The sequence below is a fragment of the Vanacampus margaritifer genome, chromosome 11 (genome assembly GCF_051991255.1).
Source record: "Vanacampus margaritifer isolate UIUO_Vmar chromosome 11, RoL_Vmar_1.0, whole genome shotgun sequence".
NCBI classification, from domain to species: domain Eukaryota; kingdom Metazoa; phylum Chordata; class Actinopteri; order Syngnathiformes; family Syngnathidae; genus Vanacampus; species Vanacampus margaritifer.
In genome coordinates, this window is record NC_135442.1 from 6,226,526 (window position 1) to 6,251,949 (window position 25,424).

At 41.1% G+C, this 25,424-nt stretch overlaps 4 protein-coding genes across 5 annotated transcripts; 2 read left to right on the forward strand and 2 right to left on the reverse strand.

Annotated features, from left to right (window-relative positions):
• The first annotated feature begins 1,484 nt into the window (after positions 1-1,484).
• klhl41a (kelch-like family member 41a) lies at positions 1,485-6,165 on the forward strand. Its single transcript, XM_077580989.1, has 6 exons — positions 1,485-2,565; positions 4,582-4,739; positions 4,817-4,924; positions 4,990-5,175; positions 5,276-5,422; positions 5,510-6,165. Exons 1-6 carry the CDS (start codon positions 1,486-1,488, stop codon positions 5,619-5,621), a joined length of 1,791 nt encoding a protein of 596 aa, XP_077437115.1. The 5' UTR covers position 1,485; the 3' UTR covers positions 5,622-6,165.
• Positions 5,978-14,089, reverse strand: fastkd1 (FAST kinase domains 1). Its single transcript, XM_077580986.1, has 15 exons — positions 13,568-14,089; positions 13,066-13,470; positions 12,906-12,974; positions 12,692-12,817; positions 12,219-12,620; positions 12,033-12,143; positions 11,015-11,146; positions 10,466-10,934; positions 9,184-9,298; positions 8,702-8,830; positions 7,698-7,829; positions 7,517-7,630; positions 6,519-6,663; positions 6,309-6,423; positions 5,978-6,198 (listed from the first exon to the last, which is right to left on the reverse strand). Exons 2-15 carry the CDS (start codon positions 13,401-13,403, stop codon positions 6,103-6,105), a joined length of 2,493 nt encoding a protein of 830 aa, XP_077437112.1. The 5' UTR covers positions 13,404-13,470; positions 13,568-14,089; the 3' UTR covers positions 5,978-6,102.
• ppig (peptidylprolyl isomerase G (cyclophilin G)) lies at positions 14,071-20,131 on the forward strand. Of its 2 annotated transcripts, none has more exons than XM_077580987.1 (13): positions 14,071-14,235; positions 14,756-14,839; positions 15,599-15,673; positions 15,758-15,865; positions 15,981-16,025; positions 16,108-16,195; positions 16,286-16,315; positions 16,396-16,535; positions 16,625-16,796; positions 16,878-17,057; positions 17,354-17,444; positions 17,528-17,667; positions 17,769-20,131. In XM_077580987.1, the coding sequence occupies exons 2-13, from the start codon at positions 14,779-14,781 to the stop codon at positions 18,688-18,690; spliced, it is 2,052 nt and encodes a 683-aa protein (XP_077437113.1). In that variant the 5' UTR covers positions 14,071-14,235; positions 14,756-14,778; the 3' UTR covers positions 18,691-20,131. The 2 variants fall into 2 exon arrangements, with proteins under 2 accessions (XP_077437113.1, XP_077437114.1); XM_077580988.1 differs by having other exon boundaries at positions 14,085-14,240.
• cfap210 (cilia and flagella associated protein 210) lies at positions 20,100-25,021 on the reverse strand. The gene is made up of 8 exons (XM_077580991.1): positions 24,748-25,021; positions 23,435-23,608; positions 23,120-23,325; positions 21,988-22,144; positions 21,779-21,918; positions 21,073-21,256; positions 20,822-20,986; positions 20,100-20,758 (listed from the first exon to the last, which is right to left on the reverse strand). The coding sequence occupies exons 1-8, from the start codon at positions 24,973-24,975 to the stop codon at positions 20,408-20,410; spliced, it is 1,605 nt and encodes a 534-aa protein (XP_077437117.1). The 5' UTR covers positions 24,976-25,021; the 3' UTR covers positions 20,100-20,407.
• Between the last annotated feature and the right edge of the window lie 403 nt (positions 25,022-25,424).

Here is a 25,424-nt window from a genome sequence, read left to right on the forward strand (position 1 = left end):
AAGAAAAATCTGTTCTTGAGTAAAACCCAATTAAAAAATGATTACACTTATATACAATAGGCCTACCGTTTTGATGACTTCATTAACTTTCATCGTGTTTGTACTGAGAAGCCGTTTCAAGCGCTACCTAGCACTGGCTCAACATTTTATGCCATTGAAATAATGTGTTTCCATAACTTTGCTAACACTCTGAACTGAGGAACAAACAAGATAAATTATAATACTGTACTATTCATTGAATGCCAGAAACTGGTGTTTTTTAAGCTGGCTACGGATGGGAAATGTCTTTCTTCTTCTATCTGTGTTGTCGTTTATAACAGTTCCGGTAAAGTAAAAATAAATGCATTCTAAATTTGGTATACCACAGAGAAGAGTGTTAACAATGCTTGCTAGCTCGATAGCTAACAGGCTTCTAGGGCTCCTTACAGCAACAGACTTGTCCGCATTGTCACCTCCTCACTTGAAAGTGGTATTTTCGAGCCGTAGCTTGCAAACTGAATACTGCAGTTGTAGAAATGGATCTAGTAATTAGAAATGGTAAATCCTGGTCCAGAAAGTAAAAATCCTGCCACAGTTTGGCTTTAGCCACTGGCTAAACCCTGCCACAGTTTGGCTTTAGCTACTGGCTAAACCAATTACCACTGGCTAAGACCTGCCACAGTTTGTTTTCAGCCATTGGCTAAAGTCTTGACGCCTCTGCTGCCCACACACTCACACAAAGATTTTTACCAAATACAGGCCCAGAAAGTAAAAACCGTGCCACAGTTTAGCTTTTGACACAGGTGCTTTTACTCAACCAGGAGGTAAAGAAGTTCCCGGGTACACCTAAACCTGTGGCTAAAGCCAAGCTGTGGCAGGGTTTTTACTTTCTGGACCTGGATTTACCATCTCTGCTAGTAGTATCAACTAAGTAACTCACAATTGCGCTGTATTATTACCACTGATGTGAGCCAAGGAGGGGCGGCTAATGCCAGACGTACAAATGTGTCATTGGGTGCCACTTTTTTTTAAATCAGGAAAACTGAAATTGTTAAAACTGTTTAACGCTATATTACCACAATTCTGTAGGCCTACAACATAGTTCTCAGTCAACCAGTTGTGTAATGCATTAAAAAATAAAAAGTTGTCAAAAAAATACAAAAGTATTGACTGAAAAAACTAAGTATAGTAAATTAGTAATATTACTTTGCAGCGCTTGCTAGGGTAGAGAAAAAGCTCATAGGTTATTTATGTGAGGGCCACTAACAATGCTGATTACGAATCACCAGGGTGACGAGGCTCCTCAGTTGTTTTTACTCCATGACAGCTGTGTGTGGGCTCTGATAGGGCCAAGCTGAATTCTTCCTGGATGGGGCGCCGAGCTAAATTTAGAGGAGCACAGTTATATCGACCGCAGCCTCAGTTCTGACCACCTTTAAAACTGTGCTCCTTCACCGTGGCCAGTCATATTCCCGCCGCTGCTCTTCCGATTCATTCGTGACCGCCATGGACTCTCGAGGGTTGAAGGAAGATCTACGCCTCTTTCAGAGCACCTTACTTCAGGATGGACTCAAAGAGCTCCTGAATGAAAATAAGTTGGTGGACTGCATCCTGAAGGTGGGTGACAAGAGCATCCCCTGTCATCGGCTTATCCTGGCCGCGTGCAGCCCTTACTTCCGGGAGCTTTACTTCTCCGAAGATGGCAGGGAAGTGGACCAAAAGGAGGTGGTTTTGGAGGATCTGGACGCCGCTGTGATGGAGGCAATTGTACATTACATGTACTCAGCAGAGATTGACATCAGTGATGACAACGTGCAGACTGTCATGGCGGTTGCCAGTCGCTTCCAGATCCCCTCGGTGTTCACGGTGTGTGTGAACTTTCTCCAGCAGAAGCTAACCACTAAGAACTGCCTCGCCATCTTCAGACTTGGGCTGATGGTCAACTGTCCCAGACTGGCAATAGCAGCTCGAGATTACATCGCCGATCGATTCATTACCATCTCCAAGGACGAGGACTTTTTGGAACTGGCTCCTCCCGAACTCTTCGCGCTTATTGGAGCGGACGCCCTGAACGTAGAAAAAGAAGAGATGGTGTTTGAGACCCTCATGAAATGGATCAGGAAAGACAAGGAGAATCGCATCAAATCCTTGCCAGAGGCCTTCGAGTGCATCCGTTTCCGATTACTCCCAGAGAAGTACTTCAAGGAAAAAGTAGAAAAGGACGACCTCATCAAGAGTGATCCGGAGATTGCCCAAAAAGTCAAAGAGATCAAGGAAGCATTTGCGGGGAAGTTGCCCGAGAAGAAAAAGGGCGATGCGGAAGGCGAGGAGGCCAAGTTGCCCGGCTACCTGAACGACACACGGAGATATGGAATGTTCGCTAAAGACTTGGTGCTGATGATCAACGACACAGCTGCGGTGGCCTACGACGGCCAGGAAAATGAATGTTTCTTGGCCGCCATGACTGAGCAAATCCCCCGAAACCACGTCAGTCTGGTGTCCAAGAAGAACAACCTCTATGTGTTGGGAGGACTGTTTGTAGACGAAGACAACAAAGACAACCTGCTGCAGTGTTACTTCTACCAGGTAGGGATTTATCCTTCTTACAAGTAAGAAGTCTTAGGCCGGTGAACTAGTGGTTAGCATGTCTGCCTTCCAGGTGAGATTCTGGGTTAAATCTTGGCTCCAGGCTCTCTGTGTGATCAACTGTAAATTGTTTTTTTAAAAAGTGTGTTAGAGTAATTCAAGAACTAGTGTTCGCTTTAGCCTCACGGTTTCTTAGATAAAAAAAACAAGAAAACAAGAAGGATAAGGGCCCATAATCTTCCGTCTTTTATCCTAAGAGCGTTGGCTCTGGCATTATAAAAATGGCTTGTAATCTTTCAGTCAGGAGGTATCTTCTAGAGGTGGCAAATCCAGGTCCAGGAAGGCTTTAGCCACATGTGCTTCTACTTAATAGCCTACCTGACGGTTGAGTAGAAGCACCTGTGGCTAAAGACAAACTGGTCCAGTTCCAGGTCTACAAAGTAAAAACCCTGCCATATTTTGGCTTTATCCACGCAGGTTGTGTAGAAGCACCTGTGTCTAAAGCCAAACTGTGGTCCTGGTCCAGAAAGTAAAAACCCTTCCACAGTTTGGCTTTAGCCACAAATGCTTCTACCCATTACCGGCCATTTGAGCAGAAGCACCTGTGGCTAAAAGACAAACTGGTCCAGTTCCAGGTCTAGTTAGTAAAAAGCCTGGCTTTATCAACAGGGGTTGAGTAGAAGCACCTGCGTTTAAAGCCAAACTGTAGTCCTGGTCCAGAAAGTAAAAATCCTCGCCACAGTTTGGCTTTAGCCACATATGCTTCTACTCATTACCAGCCATTTGAGTAGAAGCACTTGTGGCCAAAAACAAACTGGTCCAGTAACAGGTCTAGAAAGTAAAAACCCTGCCATACTTTGGCTTTATCCACGTAGGTTGTGTAGAAGCACCTGCGTCTAAAGCCAAACTGTAGTCCTGGTCCAGAAAGTAAAAACCCTTCCACAGTTTGGCTTTAGCCACATATGCTTCTACCCATTACCGGCCATTTGAGCAGAAGCACCTGTGGCTAAAAGACAAACTGGTCCAGTTCCAGGTCTAGTTAGTAAAAAGCCTGGCTTTATCAACAGGGGTTGAGTAGAAGCACCTGCGTTTAAAGCCAAACTGTAGTCCTGGTCCAGAAAGTAAAAATCCTCGCCACAGTTTGGCTTTAGCCACATATGCTTCTACTCATTACCAGCCATTTGAGTAGAAGCACTTGTGGCTAAAAACAAACTGGTCCAGTAACAGGTCTAGAAAGTAAAAACCCTGCCATACTTTGGCTTTATCCACGTAGGTTGTGTAGAAGCGCCTGTGTCTAAAGCCAAACTGTGGTCCTGGTCCAGAAAGTAAAAACCCTTCCACAGTTTGGCTTTAGCCACATATGCTTCTACCCATTACCGGCCATTTGAGCAGAAGCACCTGTGGCTAAAAGACAAACTGGTCCAGTTCCAGGTCTAGTTTGTAAAAACCCTGGCTTTATCAACAGGGGTTGAGTAGAAGCACCTGCGTCTAAAGCCAAACTGTAGTCCTGGTCCAGAAAGTAAAAATCCTCGCCACAGTTTGGCTTTAGCCACATATGCTTCTACTCATTACCAGCCATTTGAGTAGAAGCACCTGTGGCTAAAAACAAACTGGTCCAGTAACAGGTCTAGAAAGTAAAAACCCTGCCATACTTTGGCTTTATCCACGTAGGTTGTGTAGAAGCGCCTGTGTCTAAAGCCAAACTGTGGTCCTGGTCTAGAATGTAAAAACCCTTCCATGGTTTGGCTTTAGCCACATATGCTTCTACTCATTACCTGGCATTTGAGTAGAAGCACTTGTGGCTAAAGTCTAACTGTGGCAGGATTTTTACTTTCTAGACTTGGATTTGCCAACTCTTGTGTCTTCTGGCCCACAATGAAAGGTAAAACTCGCAGTTTGTAGTTTGGATTTGATACGTGTCTCTAGTGACACACATCGTACCTCTTCCCTTTGACTGACTTGTGACCAGTCTAGGGTTGATCCAGATTTCAGCTTCTTCTTAAAATCTCTTTCCAGATGGACAATCTTGCTGGAGGTTGGATTGCATTGCCCCCCATGCCCTCCCCCAGGTGCTTGTTCGCCATGGGCGAGTTTGACAATCTCATCTTCGCTGTGGCGGGAAAAGACTTGGAGAGCAACGAGTCCCATGACACAGTTATGTGCTACGACACAGAGTAAGTCAGGCTACCTCTTGTCAAGAGTTCTGATTTGTTTTGTGTTTGAATTATTTTCTTCAATCTGCCGCTTTTAGAAAGATGAAGTGGACTGAAACAAAAAAATTGCCCCTGAGGGTTCATGGACATTGTGCGGTTTCTGAGAACGGGCTGGTTTATTGTTTTGGCGGGAAAACAGATGATAAGTAAGTTGAACTTTTTTTTTCCATATTTGGATTGTATTGCTATTAAAAATCTGATCTTTAAACAGCAAACCCACCAATAAGATGTTCGCATACAACCACAAGAGATCCGAGTGGAAAGAGGTGTCCTCCATGAAGACGCCTCGATCCATGTTTGGGGCGGTCATTCACAAAGGAAGGATCATTGTGGCTGGAGGAGTCAATGAAGAAGGCCTCACTGCTGCCTGTGAGGGATACGACTTTTCAACCAACAAGTATGTGGAACGCGTACGCAGATTGTAGCCAGTTTTCGGTTAAAATTTCCATCATGCGCGCACAGTGGGATCACCTTGATGTGTGCACGTCTTATCGCAGGTGGTCACCATTCACAGACTTCCCCCAGGAGAGAAGCTCAATCAACCTGGTCAGCTGCGGAGGACTCTTGTACGCCATCGGAGGCTTCGCCATGGTGCAGAATGACAACAAGGAGTGCGAGCCGGTCGAAGCCGTGGACATTTGGCAGTATGTGACTTACGTCTATGATTGTGCAGTGCTTGTACGGAGCGTTCTATCGAGACTGCACTCTGAGAATGTGCCGGCTCATTGCAGGTACGACGACGACAAGAAGGAGTGGACGGGGATGATCCGAGAGATGCGTTATGCGGCGGGAGCCTCCTGTGCGTCCATGCGCCTCAATGCAGCCCGCATGGCCAAATTGTAACAGCTCAAGAACGTATTTCAATTTATATTCATTCGCTGATACATTATAACAATAGATTTTTAATTTTGACAACTTTTCTGCTATACGTTACTCTTCGCTTGTCTGTAGAGTGAATATAAAAAGTCTACACACCCCTGTTCAAATGCCACAATCATTTTAAACTTTTTGTTCCCACCATTGTGACCTACAACCTATACAATGCAATTGAAAAATAAATGCCACCATTTAAAGTGCCCGGATAAAGTTCAGATGGATTTTTTTTTTTTTACCTTCTAGCAGAAACCACTGTTCATAATTCCCATCATCCATGGAGAAAAACAGCCCCAAACATGAACAAAGAGATCAAAAGCTCCATCTTGTAATAAAAAAATATTTTTACTCTAGAAAAGCAAATATTCATGTCACACTCCGGATGAATATGAAATAGAAGCACTTGATGAAACTGTTGATTTTATAAATGCCATTTCAATAAATAATGCCTTCAGGGCAAAAGCTCTGTAAATATTTTTTTCTTGAGGTATTCCTTCCACGCATCCAGTGTTGAAAGCTCCATTGAGTTCCATTCAAAGTGAGGAATCTGGAAACGCAACAATGTTTGTGTGAATGCTGACAGCCAAGGTAATATTTTTAAAATGTAAAATATTTTTTTGCTTGACGTTTAAAAGCAGTCAATAATAATACACATACCTGAACAACACGATATCCCAAAATTTCCAAATGCCGTTTCCTCATCAGGGCCTCCCCTCTTATATGGTGGGAGTTTTTGCAGAAGGACTTGAAATCAAGGAAGTTGATAGCGATGCTGCGTGACAAGTAACAGCAGTAGCAAAACAAATGAAACGAATAAATTGTTATAAAAAAAAAAATAGTTGCCTTTATCATTCAGTAGTTTCCTACCGCTGTGCTCCAGGTGGAAAATCGTTCCTGATGTTCTCCAGCAAGCTCGAGCTCCAGTGAATGTTTCCTTCGTCCGAGATCTGCAGCGTACTCTGCTTGCTGTAAGGCAACGGCTGTAGCTGCTTGTCCAGAAGGCATTCGAAGTCTGGGGAATGTGTGACGACTCGGTGAAAAGAGCAAACACTATTCGCAGGTCATTTTTGGCTTTCTCAATCCTAAAATGTTATTTTTAATGTTCAATGAGGTTTTCTTTGTTAGTGGTTAATCTATTTTTAGACCAGTGTTTCTACATTCCAATAACACAAAAACAATTCTGGGGGCTATTGTGGCTCGCTAAAACAAATATTGTGTGTACTTCATGTTTCTTGCCTAAAGGATTGACCCCCCCCCCCCAAAAAAAAATCGACACATTTTCTTCACTTTTTCAGATATTAAAAGCATTTTTTCGCCAAATCTCTTAACATAAATGAAACAATAGTTGTTTAGTTAAATATTTGTTTGCTGTTCACTATTATCCGTCCATGACTTTCAAATCAAAGTCCCCGTAAAGTGAAAAGAAATGTGTTTTCTATTTTTGGCACAGCACAGGGAAGAGTGTGAACAAAGTTGCCAACTTTGATTAAAAAATGTTTTAAGATCTTAAATGTTATATTAAGCCACCAGGTTGTCGTGGCACTTTTCCACACCAAGACAACGAGGCGCTCTAAAGCAGCCAAACAAGCCCGTTAGGCATAGGCTTTTCGGTTGGATTACCCCCCCACCCCATTCTTACTCTTCCGCCTTCTCTCCATGATGTGCGCACACTCAAGGCTTACAATGAGGCACTCTAAAGTCAAGGTCCATACACTGACTTTTTAAGAGAAAAAAAATCCCCTTTCTTGCTCTTCCTCCTTTCTTGATAGCAAGCATATTCTATTTCCATTATTTCCTATTGGGAAAACTCAACCAGCATCCCAGAATAAATTATATTCAACCTTTGGAATCCAAACATTACTTACCTATAGTATAAAAATATGGCGTGACCTCCGCAGCCCGGACAAAGTTAAAACCACCAAGCACTTCAGCCAACATTTTGTGGATCTGCTTTTGCACAGGACTGATGGACCGATTCCCTGGAGAGAAATTTGACGGATTGCTTACAGCGTCAACTTTCAACCACAACCATCAACTTTCTCGTACCTTTATTTTGCAGCTGCTGGCAGTAGCGCTCGTGGAACCACGGCACCTGAAATTCGGGACACTCGAGGCACACGGCGCGATTGAGCTCCATGAGATGGAATCGGGTCCGCATGGTTAGTGCGTAGGGTAGCGCTGTGCAGTCACAAATGTCAAACACGTGAGCTGCGTTCAAGATGTGTGCGCTACTTCTCGATCGCTTCTGTATGGAAGTACTGTAGTTTGTGTACGAGTTAAGTTCGCTTTTTGGCCTTGCTACTAAGACAGTTTAGCGCACTTGACAAATGACTGTCTGTCTTAACTCATTTACTGCCATAAATTCATAAAAATAAAAATAAAAGATTATTAAAAATTAAAGGCAAAAGGCGATCTTTTTTTTTTATTGTAATTAATCGCATGACTTCACTAGTTAACTCACGATTAATCACAAATTTTACATCTGTTCTAAATGTACAATTTAAAAAATATATAGTTTTTTATACTCTTGTTAACAAAAGTAGGGGAAAAAATGTTAAACTAATAGAAATAATTCAAATGAATTTTTGACGTTTATAGCCGTCAATGGCAGTAAAAAAAAAATTTTTTTTAAGAAAGAAAAGAAATTATAAAAAATTCGGGGCGTCAGGCCATTAAAGTTTTAATTGTAATTAATCGCATGACTTCATTAGTTAACTCGCGATTAATCATTCATTTCATATCTGTTCTGAATGTACAATAAAAAAAATCTAGGTTTTCATACTATTGTTAACAAAAGTGGAAAACTTGTTAAACTAGTAGAAATAGTTCAAATGCATTTTTGACGTTTATAGCCGTCAATGGCAGTGAATGAGTTAATTGTAGGGTCTGGAAAAAAAAAATCTCCACTACTATTTCTTTTGGCCTACTAGTACACAATTAAACCTTACTGGTAAACTACTGTGGTGCATTAATAACACCAGTAGTAGTAGTACCAAAAATGTTCACTATAGTTTTGTCTCGCTATTAACATACTGTAGTTGTGCACTTACTTTCCAGCTGGGCGTCGAGCTTTCCGAGAAAATCTATGCTGAAGATTTCTTTGACCAGTTGTTCAGGAAAACAGTCTGCTACCGCCAAGTAGTAGGCCAACATAACCAGTACATGAGGGTCAAAGGAGCCTAGAAAGACACAAACAATAAATTCTTAATTCTGGAATTGACTTAAGGTGGCCTACAATAGAGGGATCTTAGATGGTCGTGTATATAATCGAAGAATTTCATGGACAATATGTACATACATTAATCAATATCAAAAGACATAAAGAAATGCTTGTACCACCATATAATAATAATAATAATAAATGTAATAAAATGTATACTTAACTCGTTCAAAAATGTAATAAAAACACATAATTGTGAACATTTCACCAAGAAATTATTTTAAAAATCCATTATTTCTAATAGTAACATTTTGATTGATGTAATAGATTATTGGGGATTTCTTACATTTTCAGTCTAAAGTTCTTACTTACCGATATGAGGAGTAAAGCGCTGTATGCAAACGTCGTATAGCTCGTCTGCTTTTTCCGACTCATAATTGAAGGCGGAAAAGGGAAGTAGGGTGGCATATGTTGCGTAGTGGTGAATCTTAAAAGAGAGAAACAACCGTTTAAAAAGTAGAAAATACTGGTAGATGTATTTGCGAATATGCAGAAGTTCACTCTACTGCACTATTTGTTGCTGTCGGGCAGATATATATATATATATTTTTTTTTTTTTTACATATAAATGATAAAAGTCTGTATGTCGGCTGTTATTTTGTGTTGAAAATAACTTCAAAACTAATTAAATACAAATTAAGTTTCTGGTACGCTTCACGTTTTAGGTCTTTTATGTCATTTTATTTTTTTAAATTCAGTTAGGTTTAATTAGTTTTTAGAGCAGGTTTGTTAGTCTTTATTTTATTTATTTTTTTAACGCTTTGTCTTAGTTTTTCAGTTATTTTAAGTGTATTTTTCAGTGCCCGGAAATACAGCAATCAAAATAATTGTTGTATAACTCTGCTTCTTCATGGCAGGATGCCTCAAGATTGCAAGTCTGGATGATTTTCAGACAATAAAAAGTGAAAATATTTTCACTTGATCATTTTATTTATTGCTCACAATCACACATGGCTCTAAGACATTTGAATACGATTTTGGGAAAATGACTCAACCGCAGTCATTTGCTTTTTGTCTGGGTGGAGGGTTCGACATGAGCGCAGATTTTAGAGGATTATACCATTTAATCAATGACAGCGTAATAAATTAATGACTTTTTAGGTATATTAACTCTTTGACTGCCAAAAACGTTAAATAACGTTTAGTAAAATCCTATGGAGGAGTGCCAAAGACGTTAAAAGACGTTTGTTTCAAAACAGAGGTGAAACTAACCATTTTCTATTGTTGATTACTCAAAAACGGAATAAGGTAGAAACAAACTTTTTTTTCTGATGAAAGATGAGAGTCCAATCTTTCATTTGGTAGTATGTGTGTTTCCATAGTCCAAACACATCATTTTCTATGGACCTTGAAAGATCAGTCAAAATGCTTAAAATCGGCTGGCACTGGGGACAACCCGTTTCTGAAAACGTCTGGCAGTCAAAGAGTTAAGGATGGGCAAGTATACCAGGCCTTATTCCAAGGTATCGGTTACTCTTGTGGCCATTTTATGGTCAGGAATAAATAAGGCATTAGAAAATTGCCATTAATTTCATACAATTTTAAAGAAAAATGCTATATTACTAAAATCCAACATACTGCTCCTATAAATCACCTTGTCAATATCTCGAATGGCCACGTCTGCAATACGCTCCATTAAGGGAGCGCAGAGATAATTTGTCCTGGTTATGTAGAACAACAGAAACTGCACGTTGCTCCAATTTATTTGGTCCATCATCCTCTGCAGCGTCGCCATAGTCTCCTCCAGCAGCATTTCCTCGAACCACTCCCCCGAAATGTACCTCATCTCCTCAAGTAGCAGGTCCAGACGGTCCGCCGTCTGCAGCCTCTCGCGGCCGCAGCGGTTGGGTCTCTGCAGCAGCCGTAAGTACCTTTTGTTGGTGTCGCGGCCGACCCACTTGGCTAGGGCTGAGGAAATGCTGCTGAGTTCGTTGAGGTTACACTGGGACACCATCGCGTCCAGCCGCGAGATCACGCCTTCTTCCATTCGTGGCGAAGGCAGCACGGACAGGACGCGGGTCAACATGGCCACTTCGTAGGGGAACATGCTGCGCTCTAAGGCTCTGAAGAGTAAAAAGGATATTTAAAGAGCATTACATGTTGATGTTTTTTTTTTTTTTAATTAAATTGAATATTAACTTACCTGACTAAAATATTTCTTAATTTGGTGAAGAGTTCTGGATTCTGATAATGCAACAGATAAAGGGCTTGTGTGATTTTGCCAACCTCCATTGGCTTGTAGACATGAAGGTTTCTTTGGATTACTGACACAATCCTAGAAAAAAATAATAAAGTGGTCGGACAAAAAAGTACGATATGAATTGTGCAGATACAACGGAACACATGGCGTTCCACAGGGTTCAATTCTGGGGCCTCTGCTGTTTTCATTAAATCTGCTGCCCCTGGGTTCCATCTTTAAAAAAAAAAACAGCAGTGCTTGTTTTAAAGTGCTCTATAAATATACAATTCGGTTGAGTGATAGGAGTCAGTGTCCAAACTGCATGATTTGAAATTCTAGTCCAGTATGGTCAAGAGAGCTATCGTTGATTGACTAATTCAAACCCCAAAATGTGCAAATACAATTTTTTTTAATACTTTGCCCTTCACTCCCAAAAACGTATTTATACATTTATGTTTTTATGCAAGAGCATACAGAAGGCTTTGATGCAGCTTCTGACATGAGGAGGTGGCTTAAAGCAATGGTAGTTATTACAACAATAAAATACGGCCAGCAGGTGGCAGCAGGGTATAAGAGATCAGCCAGGGCCACGTTGCGACAAGCTCTTTTTGACAGTGTTTTCACCAGGTATGTGAAAATTGATGAAGCTTATCTATATTCTAATGCTAATTGCTGCAAAATGGAAACAGATACAAGTATACTTTTTTTAATGATGAAAGAAGAGACTCTAATCTTTATTTTGGTAGGTTTCATGTTCTATAGCAATAGAACAATATTCTGTGGGCCTTGTAAAATCTGTCTAGTGAAACAGTCGGGAGCGAAGGGGGTTGCTTCAGTAAAAATGGCTGGGGGTGAGTTAAATGGCTACTCTAAAACAGCTCTAAAAACTAATTAAAAGTAACAGATTTTTTTTTTGTTTTTGTAAAAACTAACTATAATGAACATTTCAAAACTATTACAACCCTGCATGATATGGACTCACTTGCTTATCAAGTTTAGATTTTTGCTCTGAATCTCTTCCAGTGTTTCAGCCATGGCCAACGCCTGCTGTGCACTGAACTGATCAGCCAACAGCAGGGCTGTGCTCTCCAAACTACAAGGAACAAAACAAGCACACAAATAAATACAATTCCAATCATGTGTCTTTTCCACTTATGACAATACAAACCCGTCTCTGATCTCTGGACTAGCCATGGGCGCCAGCACAGCAAACAGTTTGGTAAAAGAATCCCGGTCCGTGCTTGAATCGATGAGTTCCGTCAGCCGTTGTTTCACAGCCAGTCTGAAGTCGCAGTTGTTGCCAAACTGCAGGGATTGATACAGCCCCATGAAAATGCTGATGTTGTCTACGTCCAGCGTGGGAATGTTGCGCAAGAGGATCTGGTTGCATTTCTCCAGGAGAGGCCTGTAGCTGTACTTCATGTTGCGCAGGAATTGCACCACTCTGCGAACGTTGTTATAGTCAGACGGATTCATTTTGTCCATGAGGTGGTCCGCCCGGCTAATCAGGGCATCCCGTAGATGAGGAGACACGAGGGGTGACACGCAAACGAGTAACGTACTTAGAACCCTGCAGGGAAAAATACCGCCAGGTTAAATACACAATATGGGCTGTTTGAATGTTGGACAGTCGCATATAACCTGGCATTATCGATGGATGACAATTTCTGATCCACTATATTGGTGATGTGGCCCATCAGAGTACTTTGTTGAAGTTGCTGATTAAGAAGGCAGTTGGCGAACTTAGACAGGCATGGCAATGGAAGTCTGCAAATAGGCAAAAATGATGATTTTTAACTCAAATAAAGGAGAGACGGGAACTATGAAGACACTATGGTGAATAAAAATTACTCACTTATCTAATCTTAACCAAGCCTCTGAAACCAAGTGCTGAACAAGCGAGTCATGAGGAGCCACATTCAGCCTAAAAAAAAAAAAGCAGTTAAATAGCATGTTGCATTTGCGCCAGCTGTCCATATATTTCTATCTTCATACTGATTGTTCATTTCACACACCTGAGGAAACTATACAGTAAGTCCACCAACATAAAGTCATCCATGAGAGCAATTTTGTTTTCAGCCAGAACCCGAAGTGTCAGGAACTGCGGATGTTTCTCGATGAGATGGACTGTTCTCAACAAGTCCGGTTTGTTTTTCTGGAAGTACCACAACATCTTCACGGCCAAACTCACGTGATCCACGTTGAGCTTGGCCTTGTTCTTTCCCACCACGTCAAACACCTGGTCTTCCGCAGAGCAGCTCTGCAACTGATCCAGGACCTGATCACGGGTGACTGGGACCTTGTGAAATAACCTTCGAAAACAGGCTCTCGCACCCTGGAGCCGAAACATCATCTTGTATCAGTGTCAACCACGATGTCTCAGTGATAAGGTGGGTCACACCCACAAATATGTAATGTTCCTAGATGACAAAGCACATGTATACACAAATATGTAATTATTTGTAATATATATATATATATAACGTAACCAACTCAAACGTGTTAAAGAGCACTTACAATCACGTTAAAAATGAGAGAATTCCTTCAGTCAACACTGAATTGGGTAATCACCCAGTCTTGAACGCTCTATTCACGTGATGACAGCAACCATTTCGTTAACGTTCAGTGAGAAATAAACGCACTATATTCGCATGTTTAAAAGAAAAGAAAAACGGAGAAGAACAATTAAAATGAATCTTTGGAAAGTCAAACTCGCCGACCATGCGACCACTACTTCCGCATCGAGTGACGTTTTCGTTTACAATTGGTGCGGCTGTTTTTGGCATCCTCGTGAGCGCCTTGAGCAAAATGGCTGTATAAATAAAACATTTTAGCTGGATGAATCAAAAAACGTAATAGAATTTGAATTCGAACAATTAAACAACATGAATTACACCCTCTGTAAAGTAAGCATCTCAAGCGTTTTTCCTTTAAATAAATAAACCAGAATAGAATATGCCATCTATTCTTTAGAACATCTTTGGTAGAATCAATGAAGTGCCGTAAAGTAGTGAGCATCTGCCGGAAACACAAAAAAGTGTCGTACGATTCCTTCCCGAAATGCACTGACGTGACGTTCCCATCGCGCCATCTTCGTAAGCGGACGAACAGTGGACGTTGAATGAAAACCCGTGCATTTTGAAAGAAACGCCTGCTGCATGGAGTGATACTATCGCTTTTTACAGGTGATGTGAGTGTGCAGTCCACACGTATCGACTATGTGCACCATACGTTATATTGTCCAAGTTGAGTGTGTTCGGTCGGGAATCCATCCATGTTGCTTGGCTAAGTTGGCTAAGTGTTAGCAGCGTGGCCTTGTCAGATACCTGCTGGAATCAATGTCAGACATAACGATAGAAATCATTGAAATTAATTGTGTGGGTTTTTATTTATGGGTGGTAAATTGCGTCGATTTAAATACATAACCTTTTTCCTCCGTGCAGTCAAGGTACTAAAACGAGCCGCGTGGGACTCAAAATGCTAGCTCGGCTAATGTTAGCATGTCAGTTGGAAACAAGTGGATACGAGCTGGCACTACTTGTCTGACCTTAAATGCTGTTTGAAATATGATCATGAATTATCACCTCAAATGTACACTCAGCCTTTCTTATATGACTAGTGGGGAAATTAACGGATTTGAGACATAAGTTATGTCTTGTGGTGACTTTAAATGGTTTTGTTAACGTGTGACTGTTGCTCCTTCAGGTGGTTCAGCAACTCCTGTCACTATGGGTATAAAGGTTCAACGTTCTCGCTGTTTCCTTGACATCGGAATTGGGAACGCACAAGGTAAGGCAGTCCTCAACCTGAACGTAGGGCTGGGCAATATAGCCCAAAAAATAAAATCTCGATTTTTGCAGTCATTTAGGACGATTACGATTTTAATCTAATAAACCCAACAAACATTTATTTAAAGGAGTCATTTATTCAAAAATAATTTCTGTGTAAAAATATTCAGACAACAATACTGTATGCTAATTCTAAATTAGTTTTAACATAAATTTAACATTCATAGTTTGTTCTTATTAAGTAGTTGGTAGCTATTGTAAACATGTCTTATAAATTACCCATGGGGCATTCTGCCACATGTGCAAAATTACAACTCACAAAAACATTTGAATGTAATAGAACATAAGAACAGCATCTTTTAATAATCCAGAAGAAAAAAAATCAAATTTCACGATTTTAGCAAATTTTCAACGATTTGATATTTAACGATTACATGAAACCACAATGCACAAATTTAATATTTTACATTAGTGTATTGGGACTATAGTAGCGCTTTTAAAATTGGCTGATTTTTTTCCCCTTTCAATTGTTTAATTGGCTGATTTTTATTTTTATTTTTTGGGGTTGTTGGTTGCTAGATTTTTTTTTATTTTTCTTATTTAAAAAAACATGTTACACATGTTTTGTTTGATGTTTTTTATTTATTTATTATTGTTGTTTTTTATTTATTATTGTTGTTTTTTTATTTCCATTCATTTCAATGGAAAAAGTTTTTTTTTGTGTGTGTGTTTTGAGTTACGGAATCAATTTTCTTTGCAGTCGGTCGAATCATCATCGAGTTGTTTACAGACATCTGTCCTAAAACTTGTGAAAACTTCCGATGCCTTTGCACAGGTGAGTTATGAAAATTCATTGCAGACATATCCAGGCAAAAAAAATGTGCCTCATTCCCGCAAACAACACTGTATCATCTTCCAGGTGAGAAAGGCGTTGGTAAAGGAACCCAGAAACCTCTTCATTACAAAGGATGCCTGTTCCATCGCATTGTCAAAGACTTCATGATTCAAGGAGGGGACTTTAGTGAAGGTGGTTACTACTCAAGATCATCTGTGATTAATTGCGTTAACTTGCATTATTACACATGGCTAAAATTAATATGCCAGTGAAATGAATACAGATAATAATCTTTCTTTTATTGTAGGCAATGGAAGAGGAGGCGAATCCATCTATGGAGGCTTTTTTGAAGGTAAAGGTTTTGTTGGCTTACCAAATTAACTTTGGCTTGGAAACGGCTGCACAATTTTTGCAATCCCTATTACCCCCCCCAGACGAAAGCTTTGCTGTGAAACATAACAAGGAGTACTTGCTGTCTATGGCCAATAGAGGAAAAGATACAAATGGATCACAGTTTTTCATGTAGGCATCCAGAGGTTCTCTCAACATTACTGAATTGATGTGTCATTATTCGCTTCTGAATGTGTGTTGTTTTTCTCTGAATCTTCTCAGAACAACAAAACCGACACCCCATTTGGACGGGTAAGCGCCGTACAGTTGCAATTGTCTGCAAAATGCTCAACACACACACTTCACTATTTGTTTTGTTTTGTTTTGGCAAGGGTCCATGTGGTTTTTGGTCACGTGATTTCCGGTCAAGAGGTCGTACAAACTATGGAGAGCGAGAAGACTGATCCCAACAGCAGACCGTGTGCCGAAATCAAGGTTTTGAACTGCGGGGAACTCGTCCCCAAATCAAAAGGTTTGTTCCCGAAAAAAGCAACAGAAGTATTTTCTGCACTGTGATATGTGTTTTGCAGCTATTATGATTTTTAACCAACATTTTCGTAGCAAAGAAACATGACAAGAAGAAAGAGCGAGCCTCGTCAAGTTCCAGCAGTAGTTCCAGTGAGTCCGACTCCTCGGCGTCCTCCTCTGACTCTGAAGAATCTGAAAAAGAGTCAAAGAAGCAAAAAAAGAAAGCCAAAAAGCAAAAGAAGAAACAGAAAAAGGAGAAAAAGAAGTACGCGATTCATCCTCGCGCCAATTTTAGCTTCTAGCTTTTGAAAACCATTTTTTATTCCGACACGTCGTGTTTTCACAGGTCCGAGCCGGAAATTGTGGAAGAGAAAGAACAAGAAGAGGTGGTCGCATCCACAGTGCGTCCTGAAGAAATACCTCCCATTCCTGAGAATCGCTACCTGATGAGACTCTCACCGGTGGAGAGAAAAAAAGAGGAGCCCGAGAAGGACAAAGAAAGCAAAGACGAACGGTCTCGAGACAGGTGACACTCGCAAGCCTCCAAATCAATTTGATGAAGAAAATTGATTTGAACCTAAGGAATTTTTGCAAAAGCGGACCAATTTCTTTAAAAAAAAATGTTTCAAGCTGTTTAATTCCACTCCCAGTTGAAGTTTAAACCAAAGAGAATTACACACGTATTTAATCCAACAACATAGCTTGGTTAAGTCAGCTAGCTTAATGCTAACACACAAAGCTAAATTCCATAGACGAGCTAATGAAACTAGCATTGATGGGATTTAGGAACCCTTTTAAACATGGCTTTATTTTTCCTGGCAGATCTGGCGCGCAGCACAATTCTCAGTCGATGTACAACAGGAGATTGGTAATGACACGATCCGGCAGGAAGATCAAAGGCAGGGGTCCCAGGGTAAGCGTGTGTCCCACAAAGTCTTTCCATCCGTCCACCTGCAAATGCAAACAATTCCGTGTCTTTTTCGCCCTCCCACACAGAGATACAGAACCCCTTCACGTTCTCGTTCAAGATCCAGAGATCGCTTTCGCCGTAGCGAAACTCCGCCCCACTGGCGCTTTGAGCTGCAGCGTCAGAGGATGCGGGCGGTCACAGGGGAGCGTTGGATTAAGGGAGACAAGTAAGATGATAAAAGTGTTTTTTTTTTGTCAGGCTGGATACTTGGATTAACTTCCTTTGTCTGGTCGCTCTCAATGATTTAAATGTAATTGTCTTTTCCAGAGGTGACATGAGCGAGGACAAGGACGAGGCCGCCAACACTCAAAAAGGAGAGCAGCGGACCTCCAGTTCCAAGCGCGAGCACACAGATGAGGGTAAGAAAGACAAGAAATCTCGATCGCAGAGATCCAAAAGCAAGGAAGGTTCGGGCGAGAGGGAAGGCAAACCGAAGGAAAAGAAAAGGGCCAAATCTAAAAGCCGCAGTCGAAGCAGAGAAAAGAGCAGGAGGTCCAAAAGCAGAGAGAGGAGGAGACGATCCAAAAGCAAAGAGAAGAGTCACAAGCACAAAAGCGGTGACAAGAAAGATCGCTCCAGGAGCAAAGACCGACATGCGGACAAGAAAGAAAAAGAGAAGAGCAAGGACCAAGAGTCAAACAGCAAGAAGAAAGAGGATTCCAAAACGAGCAACGGCGAGAGAACGCGGACAAAGTCGCCCAGCAAAGACAGAAGTCCCAAAGACCGACACAGATCAAGCAGCAGAAACCGAGAGAAAAGCGGCCGCGACGAAAAGCGGGACAAAGACCGAGAGCGGGCCAGGGAACGCAGCCGGAGCGCGCACAGGCGACGCGGCGACGACAAGGACGACAAAAGACGCCGGACGCGCAGTCGGGAGCGCAGGACAAGCCGGGACCGAAGCAAGGCCCGCGATTCGTACCGAAGCAGGCGCTCCCGGAGCAAGAGCAGCCGCCGAGGACGCAGCAAAGACCGCAAGGACGGCCAAAGGAGACGGCATCGCAGCAGCAGCCGCAGCGGCTCCAGCAGCAGCTCCGACAGCGATCGAGACGAGCGCCGCAAGCGCCGCAAGAGCCCCGATTCCAAACGGAGGCGGTCCAAAAGCGCCTCCAAAGACAGGAAACGGGAAGATGCCGCGAAAGGCAAAAGCAGCAAGAGGAATCACTCAAGTTCCAGCTCTAACAGCGACTGAGCCCGCTCTCTTAAATCTAGTTCTTTTTTTCTTCCCCGCCCACCACCACCACCACCACCCCCAGCTCCGTCCTTCCAACAAAGAGCCGCGTAGCATATTGATATTCCCAGCCACTCCACAGTTCGTCCTCAACTTCACTTTTGAAATCCCCGACAGCAAACGAGCCAGACAACTGCAATGCCGGAAGAGTTGAAGAGGGGGAGCGATCAAGCGGAACCAATCAAGTGCAGCAACAACAAAAGGACCACTGCATCTCCTGGGCCAAGGACTCGGTTTTAGCACTAAGCAGGAATGCGTTCTGGGGCCGACTGATGGCAATGCTGAAGCTGACGACTAAAAAAAAAAACAAGACCACGCTTTGAATATTTGGTAGAACCAAATTAAACATTTTACTGTAAGACACATTTCGTTTTGTTTTCTACTGAAGCTTGTTTTGTTGTTATTTAACAGCATTTTTGGGAGTGGCAAATATGATTTAAAGACATATTTGAACCATTTTCAGCAGTAAAAAGTTAACATTTTGTCCAGAATGAATTGGATAATTTCATTATTTTTCTTGTACAATTAATAACTTTAAAAAAAAAAAAAAAAACTAATTTAGTTTTCTGGGTTTTAGCCAGCAGTCATGATTGGTCAATGCTTACTTTCCTCACCACAGGTGATGTCATCTTCAGTCGGCAGCAACCAAATTCATTCTGGACAAACTCATTCACTGCCATTGACGGCTATAGACGTCAAAAATTCATTTGATCTATTTCTATTAGTTAAACATTTTTCCCCCACACTTTTGTTAACAAGAGTATAAAAACCTAGATTTTTTTTAGTGTACATTTTGAACAGATATAAAGTGTGTGATTAATCGTGAGTTAACTGGTGAAGTCATGCAATTAATTACGATTAAAAAAAAAATTATCACCTGATGCCTCTAATTTTTAATACTATTTTTTGTTATCGCGTCAGTCGGGTAACATTTTTTATTGTAATTGATCGCAAGACTTCAATAGCTAACTCAGGATTAATCACAAATTTTATATCTGTTTAAAATGTACAATGAAAAAAATCCATTTTTTCATACTCTGGTTAACAAAATTCGGAACAAATTTAAACTACTAGAAATATTTTAAATGAATTTTTGACGTCTATAGCCGTCAATGGCAGTGAATGAGTTAACTTTTTACTGCTAAAAACGAGCCCCTTATAAAAGACAAAAAATGAGAATCAATTTTTTTGCATGTCTTTTCCAAACTTTGGGGTTTTATCTTCGCCCATTCAGTGAAGTTTTAAATGACTTCCACCTCGTCTCTGTATTCTTGTTGTTTGTTTTTGGAATGGAGTCCAACATCAAATCAACTTATATGAAATGTTCTTTGTGCAAGTTTGGTTTTAGGATCTCCCTCCCCTCTGCGTAGAATTAAAATACACCATTTTGATTTTAAAATATTGCTGCAGTTCGGTGGTTGTTTCTTAATAGTTCTTAACCTGACAAATAATGTGCAACATGAATTCATGTGTATAACAGGACGCATGGTGTTCCACAGGGTTCAACTCTAGGTCCTCTGCTGGTTTCATTATATCTGCTTGCCCCTGAGTTTCAAACATAAGAAAACAGCGGTGGTTGTTTTTAAAGTTCTCCATAAATATAGATTTGAGTCAAGTGGTGGGAATTCAAGGTGAAAAGAACCAGAATCAAGCTCTCCGCGGGCCTTCAGCCGGTGATCTATAACCACATAAACCCGAGCCTCTTCTTGGCTTCTTCAATATCGGCAACCTCGTGAATCTTCTTGATAACCCGCGTGCTCTCTGAGACGTATTTCGGCATTTCGGCACCACTGCCGTCCTGCACGAGGTAGCGAGGTCTCGCTCCGGTGAAGGAGGGGCCGCCTGACGCCCCCTCCTTGACGGCCTTGTAGAGTGGAAGCACGCAGCGCTGAGCGGCCGCCGCTGCGCGGACCACGGCCCCCGAGTACCGCTGGAACCCGAGCTCTTCTTCAGCGAGGAGCTCCATGTTCTTCGCTTCGTACTCGTGCTCCGCCCGCTTGGCTTGACGCTGCCTGGCTCGCTTCTGATCCTGCATCGGAGCGAAATCGGTCAGCTGTGAAGTCAACGTGACGTTTTGCTTTCGTTTGTCTACCATCTGGCTGGCATTGAAGTCGTGTATCTTCTGGAGCTGCTGCCGGACGCTTTGGACCTTCTTTTGCTGTTCCTCACAAAATATTCTGTCGCTTTCTTGCTTTGCTTGAAGAGCTTCTCTTTCGTTCTCCTTTCTGATCAGTTGATGGCGCTCTTTCTCCTGGATCTGTTGGAACAAAGCGTGACATGTTCGCCGGAGCATGATGAAGCACCACAATAAAAAATTCTTGACAAAAAAAAAGTTTTTGTTACCACGTGTTCTCTGTGAGCTGCAATTGACTTGATCATTTCCACCCTTTTCTGTTCCTCCTCCCATTGCTGCCGCATCCTCCGCGCTTCCTCCTCTGCGACAGCCTTGGCGATGCTCTGCTGATTCTGCTCCTGTTTAGCCGATGTCAGCTTGTCCATGATCCTCTCTCTGCGATTCTGGACCTCCCTGAGCAATTAAAGCAAAAACGGATTCATCGTGGTTCTGTAGTCTGGATGATTATTTTACCGCCACTGTGGCCACACAGGTGGCAAAACCAGGTCCAGCAAGACAAAACCTGGCCACAGTTTGCTTTTGGCCAGAAGCGCTTCTACTCAAACGCTGAGTAGCATCAAATGAGTTTTGCGTTTCTGGACCTGGATTTGCCACCTCTGACTAACCGTGATTCTATCAATTAAGTGAAGTCTGGCCGTAAGTGTGAGAGGTTTATGTGGGGCGACGGCGACTCAGTTATAAACCAGTGGCCAAACAGTTGCCAGTTTGAATCCTCCCACTGTCTATAAAGTGTCCTTTAGCAAGACACTGAAACCTGAATTTCCAACGCATGGTGTTCCACAGGGCTCAATTCTAGGTCCTCTGCTGGAAACCTGAATTTCCAACATTGTTTGGCAACTAGTCCAGGACGTATATTGTCATGAGTCACTCGCGAGGCTGCGAGAATGCTACCTACAGGCTTTGAGAAGGTCTTACATGAGCAACTCCTTCTCTTTATCTCTCCTTAACTTCACCATCTTCTCCTTTGCGGAAAGGAACAGTTTCCTTTGGGCCTCCTCCGCCTCTTGTTTCTCCACGTCCGCCGCCTTATAAATGTCTCTTTGAGTGAGATGCTCCTATGAAAAGGTGTCAGTGTCATAACTGGACCACAACCCCCCCCAAAGTGTTTTAATGAGTCTCCCCACCAGCTGAGCTTTCATGAAATCACTCTTCTGCTTGACTTGCGCCTGCTCCGCCATTTTGTGCTCCAAATGATGGAGTTCTCGAAGCCGTTGAATTTCCTCACCATCCTTCTTCGTCTCTTGCTTCTGTTGCTCTCTTTTCATCTGATGTTCCGTCATCCTACAGAATATGGGTCAAAAACAAGCCACATGATTAAGGAACTGCAGATAAACACACATTAACTCATTCACTGCCATTGACGGCTATAGACGTGAAAAATTCATTTGAACTATTTCCATTAGTTTCAAATTTTTTCCACTTCTGTTAAGAGTATAAAAACCTAGATTTTTTTTTAATTTAAGTTAACTCTTTGACTGCCAAAAACGTTAAATAACGTTTAGTAAAATCCTATGGAGTGCCAAAGACGTTAAAAGACGTTTGTTTCAAAACAGTGGCGAAACTAACCATTTTCTATTGTTGATTACTGAAAAACGGAATAAGGTAGAAACAAACTTTTTTTTTCTGATGAAAGATGAGAGTCCAATCTTTCATTTGGTAGTATGTGTGTTTCCATAGTCCAAACACATAATTTTCTGTGGACCTTGAAAGATCAGTCAAAATGCTTAAATCGGCTGGCACCCACGGCATCCCTTTTCTGAAAACGTCTGGCAGTCAAAGAGTTAACTATTGATTAATTAAAAATTAAAAAAATAATCGTCTGACGCCCCTAATTTTTTTAACATTTTCTTTTTTGTTTGATTACTTATTTAAACTCAAGATTAATCACAAATTTTATATCTGTTCTTTATGTACAATATTTTTTTTCCTAGGTTTTCATACTCTTGTTAACAAAAGTAGTAGAAAAAAAAGTGAAACTAAAAGAAATAGTTCGAATGAATTTTTGACGTCTATAGCCGTCAATGGCACTGAATGAGTTTAAGGTCCTTTCTTCTTAGTAATCGAAAGTACATAAACAAAAATAGTTGACAGTTCATTTGAATGGTATTTTGAATGTATGGCAGCCAAGATACTGTGTTTAATAAAAAACGACATGCACATATTTAGTCCATATTTTTAAATGACATTTTTGTCATTTACGTTTCCTATGTTTGGTCTAACCGGCACGACCACAACCTCCTTTTTTTTCCCACCTACTGTTTCTGCAGTTCTTCAGCAAAAGCCTTGCTCTCCTCTTTCTTCTGTTGTACTCGTTCCTGCTCCTTTTTGAGAGCTCCATCCTCCCTGGCCTTCATCATCTGCACGTATTCTTTGTCCAAGTCCTTGGAGGTGTTCTCCCTTCTTTGCTTCAGCTCTATTTGGGTTTCCCTTTCCTTCAGTACTTCTGTTAACAAGAGTGCGCGCTGTCAGGAGAAGAGAAAAAAAAAAAAAAGGACAATAAACGCCACTGACTTCCAACTTAGTTCCAAGTTAGCTATGAGGTCTCACAAAATGTGTCCAAGAAAGACTAACATGTAATCCTTTGACTCGCTCCGTTTCATAGTAGAGCTGCTCCTTTGCCTTCTCAATGGCCTCTTTCCGCTTTTCTTCCCGATATTTGGCCTCCTCCATGTCGATTTGTTTCCTCTTTTCCTCCTCCATCTGGTCCCGGAGCTTCTTGGCCTCCAGCTTTTTCTGTCTTTGACACTTGAAATGAAAGCGCAAGCTGACATGTTTGTCTTGCCGCAACCTTGCAAGCAAGCGAGGACTGTATTTTTATGAGGTAAACATAGACCAATGCATCTAAACGTCTTATAAAAAAAAAACTGATTGATAAAGTTATCTTCATTTAAAGAAGTCCTAATTGAAATGCTTATTTTGAAATCATCAAAACAACTGTCAATGTGGTCCAAAGAGGACGCAGGAGAGATGAAAATGTCACACAAGTGAAAAAGTTTGAAATATTAAACTATGTTGATGAATGTTCTTATTAATTACAGTAAGAGTATTAATGATTCCAAATTTAGGAGATTTTGTACATATTTATTTATTTATTTCACGTTTCTTCACCGATTAAAAGTATTCCAAGTCAAACAATAAGTCCATTCCAGTTCCTTTAAATTTCAAAATAAAAGTAACAAATGAAGACAATTTTGTATATTTACCTCCGGATTTCTTAACCTGTTGAAACAATTTCCACTTCAAACTGTGCAGCTTTTAAACCCATTCACAGATTTTCAAAATAAAAGACCAAATTAAAATATCACGCATTTACCTCACGTTTCCACATTTCTTGCCCAATTCAAACCACTGAAACTTCAGAACTGTTCAACTACTCATTCTCATTCCCCAAATTTTCAAATTAAAAGACCCAAATTAAGACAATGCTTCATATTTACCGCCTACACCTCCAATTTCCATTTCCACCTCCAATTTTTTAAAATAAACCCCCCTAATTAAGACACATTTTCATTTTTACCTCTCTAATAGCCACATTTCTTGACCGATTCAAATCATTCCCAATATCCAAAATTAATAAATTTTCAAAATCAAAGCCCAAAAAAAGGAAATTTTTACATTCCTCCAATTTCTATATTTGACACTTTACCACTTAACGCAATCAAACCATTCCAACTTCAAACTCTTCATTTCATTCAATTCCAGAAATTCCCAGACATTCAAAATTGACAAAAATTACCACATTAAATTAACAATAAAATAAATAAATGTCCCAATTAAATACATACAGCCTATCTTCCCCCCCATCATCATCATCATCATTTCTTGACTGATAACATTTCAAACTTTGCATTCTGTGGATGGTCCCGTTTTACAGACCCACTTACGGCAAGCGTGTCGGGCCACATTTCAGCCATCTGTTTGGATTTCAAGTGCAGGGCTTCCCTCTGCCTGGTGGCCTCCATCATGCGTTCCTTCTCTTTGTCCACGCGGTTGATTTCATCCTGGATCCTCTGCCAGTCAGCCTTGGATAAAATGGTGACCTGACGGAGATCTGGAGGCTGGATTGTCTCATTGGCGTCTTCAGCTAGAAGGACCCGGAGAAGTGAAGTCATTTACAAGTAAATATGCATCAACTTTTTTTTTGGTCAGAATGCACCAAGAATGACCATAAATGGTGATTAAATTTTTTATATATTGATGGAAATTTAAAATTTATAGATCTGTATAATTAATCAGGAAAAAAATACAAACAGCTCTCACCACTTTTACCGGGTCCTCTGCGTTGGCCATGTTGAACCGCTGATGACATTTTGTTTTGTTTTTAAATTATAATTGATAAAGTTCCTAACTAAAGCAACGTGTTCTAACTTTGTCACCGTCACAATTGAATCATTTGTTGCCTTGTATCCAAGCAACCCGTTTGAGGTACTCCCGCTTGCTGACACAGGGGTGGTGCTGTTGGTCAAGATTCTACAGAGTCTACTTGAGCTTTTCGGAATAAAAAATAACAAACTATAATTTTAGTTGGAAAATAATGTTTTTATTATCATTATTATGGCTG